Source organism: Pogona vitticeps, chromosome 6 (assembly GCF_051106095.1).
Source record: "Pogona vitticeps strain Pit_001003342236 chromosome 6, PviZW2.1, whole genome shotgun sequence".
NCBI classification, from domain to species: domain Eukaryota; kingdom Metazoa; phylum Chordata; class Lepidosauria; order Squamata; family Agamidae; genus Pogona; species Pogona vitticeps.
In genome coordinates this window covers 47,166,588-47,179,509 of record NC_135788.1, presented here as the reverse complement: position 1 = coordinate 47,179,509, position 12,922 = coordinate 47,166,588, and the positions used below count along the sequence as shown (strand labels likewise).

At 44.3% G+C, this 12,922-nt stretch overlaps 1 protein-coding gene across 1 annotated transcript in view; it reads left to right on the top strand.

Moving 5' to 3' along the window:
• DYNC1LI1 (dynein cytoplasmic 1 light intermediate chain 1) overlaps positions 1 to 12,922 on the top strand; it is a 43,731-nt gene that overhangs the window by 19,185 nt on the left and 11,624 nt on the right. The window contains exons 5-8 of the mRNA XM_020799480.3: positions 4,691 to 4,860; positions 9,744 to 9,837; positions 11,043 to 11,178; positions 12,171 to 12,282. Coding sequence (XP_020655139.3) covers positions 4,691 to 4,860; positions 9,744 to 9,837; positions 11,043 to 11,178; positions 12,171 to 12,282 — 512 coding nt within the window. The remainder of the gene's footprint in view (positions 1 to 4,690; positions 4,861 to 9,743; positions 9,838 to 11,042; positions 11,179 to 12,170; positions 12,283 to 12,922) is intronic.

Below are 12,922 nucleotides of genomic sequence, written 5' to 3'. Positions count from 1 at the left end.
CATTATAAAGCTGCTGTTGTAGGACATTAAGTTCCTGTAAATAGAGAAAAGTTGGATCTTTTGAATTGTAAGTGCTAAATGCTGGAATAAATTTAACCCCCTAAGTGTAAATTTTTTAGAGGTTTGATCCTCAAAAATTATTTGATTCTTGATGTGGGGAGAGGAAGTTCAGTAAGTTCTAGATGGCTGAAAGCAAAGGTTATTAAAAGGTACTTGTGATAATGTATTTGCGAAGGCTTTCACGTACTTGTGATAATTTATGCACACCAATGCATACATAAAAATGCTAGGAGCTCTTTTCCAGTTCACCCAGAAGACTGGACACCAAAAGACAATAGGAGCAATATAGTATATGTGGTCCAGTGCAAAGAGGAATGTTCAGAGCTCAAGTTTGAAGAACTCAAACAGCCACTAAACAGGAGAATGGCCCGGCACAGGAGGGGCAACAGCTCAGGACCACAATCAGCCGTGTTCCTTCATTTGATCGACAAAGGACACTCGTTTGATGACCAAGATGTACACAATTTGGACCGAGAAGATAGGTGGTTTGAGAGAAGGGTAGGGGAGGCCATACATGTTCAGATAGAAAATCCCTCACTCAACAGGGGTGAAGGCCTTAAATACAATCTGTTTCTTATTTATCATGCTGCCCTTTCATCTGTCCCCAGAAAGATCAGGACCACATCCACCAGAAAGACCACTGTTAACATGACAATAGGTGGAGAAGGACTGCAGAGGTGGAATTTTCACTCACTCTCACTTCTCCTTCCTCTGTCCTTCTAAGAAGCCTATTCAGACCAGGGGGAAATGAAACCAACCTGGAGGACTTATCAGGGGTTTCCTGCCAACTCTCCTCAAACTGAAGAAGCTACTTGGATGAGTAAACATTTCAACCTAAGAAGAAAGAAGTCCAGTTGCCATGACTCAGCTTTCAGATCTCAATGTGTTGCATCTGGGAGAAAGTCCTAAATTAAAAGGCATTGAGGCTTAACTAGACCAAGCCCCCTCCCAAGCTTCCTGTTCCTTCCCCAGTGCTAGCTGGGAGCTTTGTTTCTGAGAAGGAAGCTTGGGCAGAGCATGGCTTAACTAGGCTCCAGTGCCTTCTAAATAAGGACTTTCTCCCAGGTGCCTCACATTGAGGCAGAACTCATAGAATGGAGAATTATGGTATTTGTAGTCCAGAAAATCTCATATCTAGTGGTGAATGCAAAAGTCCTGGCTCTTGCAGATGTTAGATTTTAGATCAGTGTTAGTGTACTGATGTGTATTCATAAAAATATGTACATTGTGTTTTCTCCAAGGCCTTCTGTTATTTCCTGTGTTACAACTTTCTTGTTGGATCAGGGAGCCTATCTGTTTAAAGTCTGTCAAGTGGAGATGGGCAGAAAGTATTTTGATGTGATCTGTTGTCATTTTCAATACATCAGCAAAGGTTTCTTCTGATTTCCAAGTTATTAACAATTTTAAAAAATCCACTGTGACCAGATTTGTACTAATTGCTATCTTTTTGCCTTAGTGTTCCTTACTTGTCAAACAGAGGTATTACCGTATTTTTCGCTCCATAAGACGCACCAAATTTTTAGGAGAAGAAAACAGGAAAAAATCTGTTTTCTTCTCCTAAAAAATGGTGAGCTTTATGGAGAGGTCCATCTTATGGAACACACCCTAGGACCCTTTTTAGGCTCACCCTGGCCCCCCCAGAGGCCAGAGGGGGGCGAAATTGCCACCTTCTGGGACTCTTCTGAAGCTTCTCAAGCCTCAGAAGACTCCCAGGAGGTGGTGATTTTGCCCCCTCTGGCCTCCCGGGGGGGCAGGGTGAGTCTGTAAAGGGTCCTGGAACACCCCCTAGGACCCTTTAGAGACTCGCCCTGCCTCCCCCGGGGTCAGAGCAAAATCGCCAAATTCTGGGAGTCTTCTGAAGTTTCCCAAGCCTCAAAAGACTCCCAGGAGGTGGCAATTTCACCCGCGCTGGCCCGGTGGGGGGAGCGTCGCAAGGGTCCTGGAAGGCTCACTTGGACCCTTGCGATGCTCTCCCCACCCTCCCATGGAGCCAGCGGGGGTGAAGTCACCCTGGAAGCTGGCGATTTCGCCTGCGCTGGCCCCGTGGGGGGTAGAGGTAGCATCGCTAGGGTCTCAGTGAGCCTTCCAGGATCCTTGCAACGCTCCCCCCACCTAGAAGCTGGCGATTTTGCCCGCGCTGGCCCCATGGGGCGGTTGGGGGAGCATGGCAAGGATCCTGGAAGGCTCACTTGGACCCTTCCGACACTCCCCCCCACTGGTCTTAGCTCCATAGGACGCCCAGACTTCCCCCCACTTTTTTTGGGAAAAGTGCGTCTTATGGAGCAAAAAATATGGTAATTGGTTGCCTTTGAGCAGTTTGTGTACATAGGCACACTTTTATGCTTTGGTAGTCTCTAATCTGTAGTTGCATAGATGCAGACCCTGTCCCTTTTTTGCATAATTCTCCGCTCCTTCACTCTCATCATTATCGTCTTCCTATTTTGTGGACAGCTAGTGCTGGCTGGCAGTTTTATTTTAAAAAAGCGAAGTATATCCCAGTTTTTCAAATCTGAAGTCTGTCTATCCCAGCAGTAAAGCACAATTCACACTAATGACACATCTTCATTGACATTGTTCTCACACAATGAGCCTTGTGGAGCAGTGGTTAAAACGCTGTACTGCAGCTAAAACTGTGCTCATGACCTGGGGTTCAAATCCCAGGTAGCCGGCTCAAGGTTGACTCAGCCTTCCATCCTTCCGAGGTCGGTAAAATGAGTACCCAGCTTGCTGGGGGGGGGCAATGTGTAACCTGTATAATTAAAATTGTAAACCGCCCGGAGAGTGCTTGTAGCGCTATGGGGCGGTATATAAGTCCAATAAATAAATAAAATAAATAAATATGCTGTCTAACAAATGATGGGATATGCTGTCCAGCAAATCGAGGGTCACACATTCTTAAAGCATGATCATTTTAAATAAAGAATGGTTTAGGTAAATAGTGAACTTTGGCTACTGCTGTTCTCATGCTTGAACTAACAACTGTTTTGGGGGGTTTAAAACTGTTTTATTCATTATCTAGATTTTCATCAGATTTCTTTCTGTTTTGTGACTAAGAACTTGGTTACATGTAGAGTGTCAATCAACATTAAAAAAAACCAAGATCATGGACACTGGTCCCATCACCTCCTGGCAAATAGAAGGGGAAGATATGGAGGCAGGGACAGATTTTACTTTCTTGGGCTTCATGATCACTGTGGATGGTGACAGCAGCCATGAAATTGAAAGACTCCTGCTTCTTGGGAAGAAAGCGATGACAAACCTAGACAGTATCTTAAAAATCAGAGACATCACCTTGCCAACAAAGGTCCGCATAGTCCAAGCTATGGTTTTTCCAGTAGCGGTGTATGGAAGTGAGAGCTGGACCATAAAGAAGGCTGACCGCCAAAGAATTGATGCTTTGGAATTGTGGTGCTGGAGGAGACTCTTGAGAGTCCCCTGGACTGCAAGGAGAACAAACCTATCCATTTTGAAGGAAATCAATCCTGAGTGCTCACTGGAAGGACAGATCCTGAAGCTGAGGCTCCAATACTTTGGCCATCTCAGGAGAAGAGAAGATTCCCTGGAAAAGACCCTGATGTAGGGAAAGTGTGAAGGCAAGAGGAGAAGGGGACGCCAGATGATGAGATGGTTGGACAGTGTCATCGAAGCTACCAACATGAATTTGACCAAACTCTGGGAGGCAGTGGAACACAGGAGGGCCTGGCGTGCTCTGGTCCATGAGATCATGAAGAGTCTTGACGACTAAACAACAACAACAAGAGTGTCTAAGTGTCTACAAATTTCAGTTAAATTCTGTCTGCAATTTTTAACATAGTTCTTTGGGCAACACTATACAGTGGTGCCCCGTATAGCGAGGTTAATCCGTTCCGGATTAACCTTCGCTATGCGAAAACATCGCTGTACGGGGCAGGAAAAGCCTATTGGAACGCATTAAACGTAGTTTAATGCGTTCCAATAGGCGCCCAAACTTACCCCTCCAGCGATGTTTTCGCGGTCCGGCAGCCATTTTGGAGCCGCCGATCAGCTGATCGGCGGCTCCAAAATGGCCGCCGGATGACCCGAAATGGCCCCCGTCAGTGTTTTCGCACCCTCCCCTTGCTTACCGAGGTCGCGAAAACGCTGCGGGGGGGCATTTCGGGTCGTCCGCAGCCATTTTAATGGCCGCGGATGACCCAAAATGGCCCCCCGCAGCGTTTTCGCGACCTCGGTAAGCAAGGGGAGGGCACGAAAACACCGACGGGGACCATTTCGGGTCACCCGGCGGCCATTTTTGAGCCGCCGATCAGCTGATCGGCGGCTCCAAAATGGCCGCCGGACGCCCCAGTCGTCGCAAAGCGAGTGCGGCGATTGGGGCAGCTCCGTATAGCGATCCCCAAAAAGGGATCGCTATACGGATTCTTCGTTGTACGGTGCGCTCGTTAAGCGAGGCACCACTGTACTTTTTAAAGTCTTCCTATCCCTTTTTTAAATTCCTGTTTATGGTTTAATGTATTAGTGCAGATATAACTAACACACAGTTGACAAAGCTAAATGGTACATAAGGTGATTTATATGTATATACACTTGTCAAGGAACAAAGTAACTGCCCCTTAGAGAGACCTCATAGAAATTTTCTCTGTCTTTATTTCAGTGGTAAGAGACTTCCAAGAATACACAGAACCAGGGGAAGACTTTCCAGCTTCTCCACAGAGAAGAAATACATCATTACAAGAAGATAAAGATGATAGTGTCATTTTACCGCTGGGTGCAGATACACTAACATGTAATTTAGGCATTCCTGTAGTAGTAGTTTGTACAAAGGTTTGTATCAAATTTTACTTTCTTTTAAATATATATTTAAAAGCCACAAATCAGGTTGAATTTCTTAAAATAAATGGACATTACTTCTAATATATGCAGTAACTCTGAATCCTCCATATTCAGTTTATACAGTGGGATCTTGACTTGCGAACTTAATCCGTATTGGAAGGCGGTTCGCAAGTCAAAAAGTTCATAGGTCAAAAATCTGCATTCCCATAGGAATGCATTGAAAACCATTGTAATCCGTATCTGCTCTTTTCAGTCCATAGAAACTAATGGGAAGCTGCTATTCCGCCTTCTGCCACTAGAGGGGGATATTTTGTTTCTTTTTTTCTTAGGTACAGTACTGAATCCCAGGAAGGCGAAACAGGCAGCCAAACATGGCTTTCAGGCAACCTTCTCAATGTGTTCCCTTCCCCTTCGTGGCCCCATCGCCAAGGCTTGCTTGCAGGTGTCCTCCTAGGGTGGCTCCTGCAAGCGGCCTTGAATCCCCCCCACCTGGGCGAAGGTGCCCGACTTTGGGGGGGAGGAAGCCATGCCCTCGCCTCAAGGCAGCCCCTCCGGGTGCACCCTCCCACTTTCCCGCGCCCCTCTGCTCCGGCGAAGGTGGCTTTCCCCGCCGCCGCTGCCCCCCCACCGGTTCGCCCTTCCCTGAGCGCTGGTGGGGCTGGTCTGGGTCTCGGCCTCGATGCCACAGCAGCGGCGCCCGCTCCTCCCTTCCGCCCCCCCGGGGGGGCTCCCGGCCTGGCCCGACCGGGCGTCCGCAGGGCTGCTGCTGCTGCTGCTGCTGGCGGTTCTGGTAGGCGAGGACCGAAGGGATGGAGTCTCCTTTTCCTCCCAGCTCTGGGGGAATGGGCCAGGTGGAGATGGGAGCAGCAGCAGCACACACATCCCCGGCGTGTCCTTCAGCTCAGGGACACCATGACAATCGGAGAGAGGTGGACCGCCACGATACCGAAGGCAGAGATGGGAAATGCACACGGTGCCCGGCCATCAAGGCTCCCAGCGGCGCTCCCTCCCTCCCCGCCCGGCCCCCTTTTCCAGCCCCAGCCGGATCCCGGCAGAAAGTTTCTGGTGGCCCCTGGCAAAAGCGTCCAACCAGAGCTGCGCCCCCTCGGCTTCCCTTCATTCAGGCAGCCATCGCACCCCCAACCGCCTCTCCCTCCTAGTTCCCCGGCGCGGAGCCCTCCCAGCGCCAGTGCCACCCCGCGAACTCGCTCCCGCCCTCCCGTGCGAGCTCACCAGGGTGCTCGGAGGCTCCTCCGCCGTCCTGGCCGCTGCCTTTTGCCGCCGCCGCTGGAGCTCGGCTCAGCGGGGCCCGCCTCCTGTTTCCATAACCCGCCACCCGTGCCCGCCTAGTTCCCTAGTGCGGAGCCCTCCCAGCGCCAGTGTCACCCCGCGAACTCCCTCCCGCGTGGGTTCACCGGGGTGCTTGGAGGCTCCTCCGCCGTCCTGGCTGCTGCCTTTTGCCACTGCCGCCAGAGCTCGGCTCAGCGGGGCCCACCCAGGACAGGCAGAGGCCCCGGCCGGGCTGGAATCTGGCGGCCGGAACACCCCGAGGCACCCCGATCCGGAGCAGGAGTAGCACCTCTGCCTCTCGCCGCATCGCTGCCACCCGGTTCCAGGTGCTTTCCAACTTTTTTCTTTCTTTCACTTTTTGGTTCGTACGTCAATTCTCCGTCTGCAAGTCAAAATGGATTTTTGCGGACGGAGAAGTACGTAACTCAAAAAGTACGCAAGTCAAGCCGTTCGCAAGTCAAGACCCCATTGTATTAGAATGAATATCTTTTTAATTCAGTGTAATATTTTACCAGTTATTTAAAGGAATAAAAAGGCTTTACCGTATTTGCTGGCGTACAAGATGACTTTTTGGACCCAAAAAACATGCCTCCAAGGGGGGGGTTGTCTTGTATGCCGGATGCACTTCATTTGGGCCAGGAAGGAGCCGCCGCCACGGGGCCGCGCTGGCTGGGGAGGAAGACAGGCAGGCAGGCAGGCAGCCGGTCTGGATGGAGGGAGGGAAGCACAGCCTGCCATGCCTGAGCGGCCAGAGCCCACCGCCGGGCTGCCGGGCGCCCTGTGCCGCTGAGCTAGCTGTGCACTTGCCTGCCATCCCCTGCTTCCCCTCTTCTTCCTCCTCCTCCTCCTGCCGCTGCCCGCCCAGCCTCTTCCTCGCCCTCCTCCCCACTGGCCATGAATTTCCAGGGCAGCCCGGGCAGAGCCCCGGGCAGCTGGCCCCGCATGTTGGGGGGGTCATCTTATACGGCTGGTCGCCTTGTACGCTGGCAAATACGGTATATTTCAAGCATTGATTTGAACTAATACAATGAGTTCCCAAAACATTTAATAAAAAGTTGTACTGCATAATTTCTTTAGTAGAATTTATAAAACTATTTTATAATATTGTTTTGATGTACTGAAACATATTGAATTTTCTTTCCCAAAGTACTTGCCTACTTTCATTATTGGAATTTGAGGCATGTTTGATATTGTTGAAAAACACCCTTGTTAAATCTTGATACCAGCAACAGTATAGAAAAAACTGTTTTGTAGGGATCAGATAATTTAAGGTGCAACATATTAAAAGTGACATCACGACTAAGAAGGCAGGGTAAATGTTGAACAATTGGTTTAAGTTGTTCCTTCTACCTTAACACTATCAGGAAATTGCTTCAAATGGGCTTTAAGGAGATTTATTGCAGATAACTATCCCTGGGTTGAGGATAGAGTTTCATAAATTAGCTAGATAAAGTTTTGGATATAATGGAATCTTGAGTTCTTCCTGTCAGATAACTCATGAGATTGGGAAGACTCCTGTTGTTTGCTTTTGAGCATTATTAGATACCGTATTTTTCGCACCATAAGACGCACTTTTTTCCAACAAAGCAGGTGGGTGGAAAGTCTGTGCGTCTTATGGAGTGAAGAAAACAGATTATATTTTCCTGTTTTCTTCTCCTAAAAAATTGGTGCGTCTTATGGAAAGGTGTGTCTTATGGAGCGAAAAATACGGTACCTACGTCCCAATGTGATTTATCTAAGAAATGTTGCTGTCTATGAGTTATGCATTACTGTTGTACTGAGCACTGTTTTCAGGCAGTGCTGCCTACTCTGAATCAAGTTAACAACTATTTGTTGTGGAAGAGCAGGCAAGATCCTGGAAAATCTAGGTCCTTTTGTTCAAAGAGTCTCTTTAGACTTGATGATTTCCTGGAGAAAGCAGCAACAAAAGAGACAGCACTAGGCAGTACTGCCCTCAGACCATGTTCATACACCAGATTTTATAATGTTGGAATATATTAATTATTAATTATATAATTAAAGCCAGTTGTTGAGGTTGCATCAAAAATAAGATCAGTTCTTTACCATTCAAATGTTTTTCTTTGTAAAATCAGCTAAAACATAACACATTTAAGAGACATGTTGAGCTGTTTCTTGTCCCCATGTGAAGTTCAACAAGGTTCTGAAATAAAATAATGTATCTGTGTAGGAAGTTGATAGGTATCTCAGATTGAGTGTATTGATTTCTTATGGTCTATGTAAAATGCAGCGCCGTCAATCTTTTACATTTACGAAGAAATGGGAATCTGAAGTTCAGTGGAATTTATATTCAAATCTGATTGTTAACCCCAACTAGAATAGACCCACTGAAATAAATATTTGTATACATGTAATGCACATTCTATTAATTTCAGTAGGTCTGTTATAAGTTGGATTTTGCATGGACAGACTCGAGTTTTAGGCCCTGCTAGAGTAGTTCCCTGAGTAAGTGTCAAGTCCTAATCATTCAGTGGATCTACTGAAGTTGAGATTAACATTTGGATTTAGACCATAGTGTCTAGTAAATTGATTAAGGATTGTAACCTTAAATAACTTGTATTCTTAGCTAGAATACATGGAGATGAAAGAGCTGATAAGGATATAACTAAATTAATTGTTCCATTTCCCTCCATCTTTGCTGCCTTGCCTTTTTGCATTAATCATAGTAGTTTTAGGCAGTAAGATTTTTCAGCAAGTTCATTGCCAGCGAGACACAGCATGCATCTACATTACACTTTATGAAATGATTCAGGCTGGCTTTTCTTTTATTTACATTTGTTGCAATTATAGTGCATCAACTGGTCAGAATTCTAAGAATCATACAATTAATTCTGTATGCTCCAGGAGACGTTGTGTTGAGTTTTTACATTTGTTGCCCCATGATGCTTAGCAAATCTCTTTTGAAAATGATGAAATTTTCAGAATTCATTTCTGCTGTGAAACTACTCAAAGAAATATGTTGCACTAGTAATAAATAGTTGAATTTTAAACCAAATATCAAAAACTAATGAATACTGCTAATCTGTTGGCAATGTCTGAAGGAGCTCCTCAGAGCATGACAATTACAAATAATTTTCAAAATGGAATTATTTGATAATAATCTTGACCTCTCTTAAAGGTACAGTATTAGAAATGCTTCATAGTGTATGGAATGATGAAATGCAAGGATTATGATGTTGACTAAATTAACTCATTTGAAACTTGTCTTGACACTTATTCCAGACAAGTTCTAAATTATAGGAGGTTCTACTCACAAATCTTATAGCTGCTAAAAAAAGTACAGGGTCTCTTCCCACAAACGCCAGTGCTGGAAATAGATTTTACTGCCCCAGACCAAGTTCTGATTTTGAGTAAGCTGTATCTCTCATACAAATTCTAGTACATGGGGCATGCTTAAACAGCATGAAGACTCTTGAAAATATATGCATTGGAATGAGACTGTTAGATATAAATACTGTATACTGCTTTTGAATAAGAATGTTTGTTCAAGAATTAGAATATTAGAAGGTTGTAAGTGTACTTGATTTTAAATGGATTTGTTTGTTTGCTTTCTTGTTTATTTGCAGTGTGATGCCATTAGTCTGCTGGAAAAGGAACATGATTACAGAGATGAGCACTTTGATTTCATTCAGTCACACATTCGACGGTTTTGTTTACAGTGTATCCTTTATAATATAAATTATCATTAACATTCATCCTTCAGATAATCTGGATAGCCTTTATTCAGGTTGCTGGATAGCTGTTATCATGCCACTCCATGGCCTCAGTTTCCTATATGAAATCTAAGTTATGGGGATATTTCCTGATTTTGGATTATCATAATCTGGCTTGATCATATTTTAAATTGTCTGAGATATTGTGGATACTTGATTTGGAATAAGCCATGGAATTAAACTGGTTTAATATCCTGGTTTGCTCCAAAGTTGGTAAGCCTAGCCCTCTTCAGTCCAAATGAGAAGCTAGTTTATTAGATTTTTCTTTTCATTGTTTGTGCCATAAAGAAAGCTGCAAAAGAACTCTGTGTGCTGGCAAAAACATGTTCATACCATGATTATTAAGACAAAGATACGATTTTCAAAATCTACCCATTAGCACAGTAAATAAGATATACATACTAAAGTAGCTTTCATAATATGTGAAGGAATTAATGTGGGGCTTCCTTTGAAGCTGATGTGGAAACTTCAAGTGGTGCAGAATGCTGCGGCCAGACTCCTTACTGGAGTGAGAAAATACCAACATATCTCTCCTACTCTGGCCATGCTGCACTGGCTGCCCATCCGTTTCCGCATTGACTTCAAAGTTAATGCTTACATATAAAGCCCTAAATGGTTTAGGACCTCGATACTTGGCGGAACGCTTACTCCCAACTAGTTCTACCTGTGTCACCCGCGCGAGCCAGGAGGTGAGGCTGAGGAGCCTGACGCTGAGGGAGGCCCGGAAAGAAAGAACTAGAAACTGGGCTTTCTCGGCGGTGGCTCCTCGTCTCTGAAATAACCTACCTCCGGAGATTCGCGCTGCACCCTCGCTGGGTACTTTTAAGAACCAATTAAAAACATGGATGTATAGGCAGGCCTTCCCTTCCAGTTAATTCCTGTCCTCTTTCCTTTTTCCCCCTCTTTATTTGATTTCTTTTTATTTTTCCCATCTTATAGAATCATTTAATTAATTAATTGTTATATATTTTTTAGAACTTGTTATCCTTATGTTGTAAGCCGCCTAGAGTGGTCGAAATGACTGGATAGGCGGGGTATAAATACAATCAATCAATCAATCAATCAATCAATCAATCAATAAAACTAGAAGTTATTTCACTGGGAACACCAAGTGTATAAATATTTCTGTTTTTTCTTTAACACATAGTTCAGATGGTGCAGCACTTATTTACACTTCGGTAAAGGAAAATAAGAATATTGATTTAGTGTATAAATATATTGTCCAGAAATTATATGGATTTCCCTTCAACATACCTGCTGTAGTTGTGGAAAAAGATGCAGTATTTATGTAAGATTTTTAGATTATATCTTTTGTAATAAATCTGTAGAATGTTCATTATTATCAGTGATTTTGTAACAAAACTGCCCGTTTTGTATACTGGCCACTGAAATAGGAGACTATTCTAAATAAGGTTTTAGGACAGGGGTGGGCAATTAATTTTTATAGGGGGCCACATGAAAAATCTGAACTGTGTTCTGGGGTGGGTAGTAATAGGCCCCCAATTTGTGGATAATAATGGGCCCCCATTGGGTGAGGCCCTGCGGTGAATGAACAAGGCTGACATAGTTAACTCCCTAAACTTTTTAGGGAGTTAACTATGTGAGTGTTGTAATTTGTTCACCGCGGGGGGGGGGGGAGGAAAAAAATGACACTGAGTTAACTCACCTGTCCTCCGTTCCACCGCGGCCTTCCTCTCCAACTCTCTTCTATCCTGCACAGGCAATGTGATGCATCATCATGTTACCTGCGCAAGGATTGCTTCTGGCCTCTTGAGCCTCAGGCTCCGCAGCCTGCAGCTCAAGAGTAACAGTCAAAACTCGTGAGATCCCAGCGTCGGATCTCACGAATTTTCCTAACTGCCATGGACCTCCAGCTCACTCAGTGGCGACGGGCAGGCCAGACAGGAGCAGCTCTCGGGCCGTATGTGGCCTGTGGGCTGCATTTTGCCCAGGTCTGTTTTAGGAGCTTATATGAAAAATAACTGTTTCCCCCCTTTCCCATCCCACTGGAACTTCTTTCTATGTTGATATAAGATCTATCAGTATCTATGAGTGTCAGCCCTATGTGTTTATTGCTGTATATTGGGTTGTTGTTGGTGAGTTCAGAAACCAAAGTAACATGATGCAGTTAGTAAAATTTTAATCTCCCTTAGACTATCAATTGAAAACCCCTGTTCCGCTTTAAAGGATAGAAGTCTCTTGCAGAGGATATGATTGTATAGAAAGGCACTAGATCTTGACCAAATGAAATACAAATTGTGACTGTGTATTTATCTTCAGTCCTGCAGGATGGGACAATGAAAAGAAGATAGGAATATTGCATGAAAACTTTCAGGCTTTAAAAGTGGGTGACAGTTTTGAAGATATTATTACAAAGCCACCAGTCAGAAAGGTAAATTGTTTTAAGAGGAAATTTTAATTGTAGCACACTGTCTCATTTGGAAGGATAGATAATAAATTTTAACAGATAGTATTGCAGTCTACTGTTTTCTGTCACAACTGCAGCAGCCTGTTTGGTTGCAAACTTAAGTATACCATCATCATCATCATAGCTTTATTGGCATAATAAAATAAAATTGAATAAAATAGTAAATTTAAATATAAACAAAGAAAATCCAATAAGTCAAGATATACAGTAGAAGATATGTAAAAAAGTATAAGACCAACAATCAAATAAGACCCAGTTGACTAGATTTGGGTAGCATCCTTCTTCTCTGGATAATCAATTTCAATAAAACTGCCACTTTCTCCGATACATCAACATTCAATGTTAAAGAATATACCTAATTTTCTCCAGCTCTCCCTCTTAAGGAGTATATTAGCAAGTGCTAATATTTCCTATTAAATACCCTGTTTCCCCGAAAATAAGACAGGATCTTATATTAATTTTTGCTCCAAAAATGCATCAGGGCTTATTTTCAGGGGATGTTTTATTTTTGTCATGTACAACCATCTACATTTATTCAAATAAAAGTCATGTCATCTTCTGGTTGCTGCACAATGGTACAGTGTGGGGTTTCACTTAACTAGGG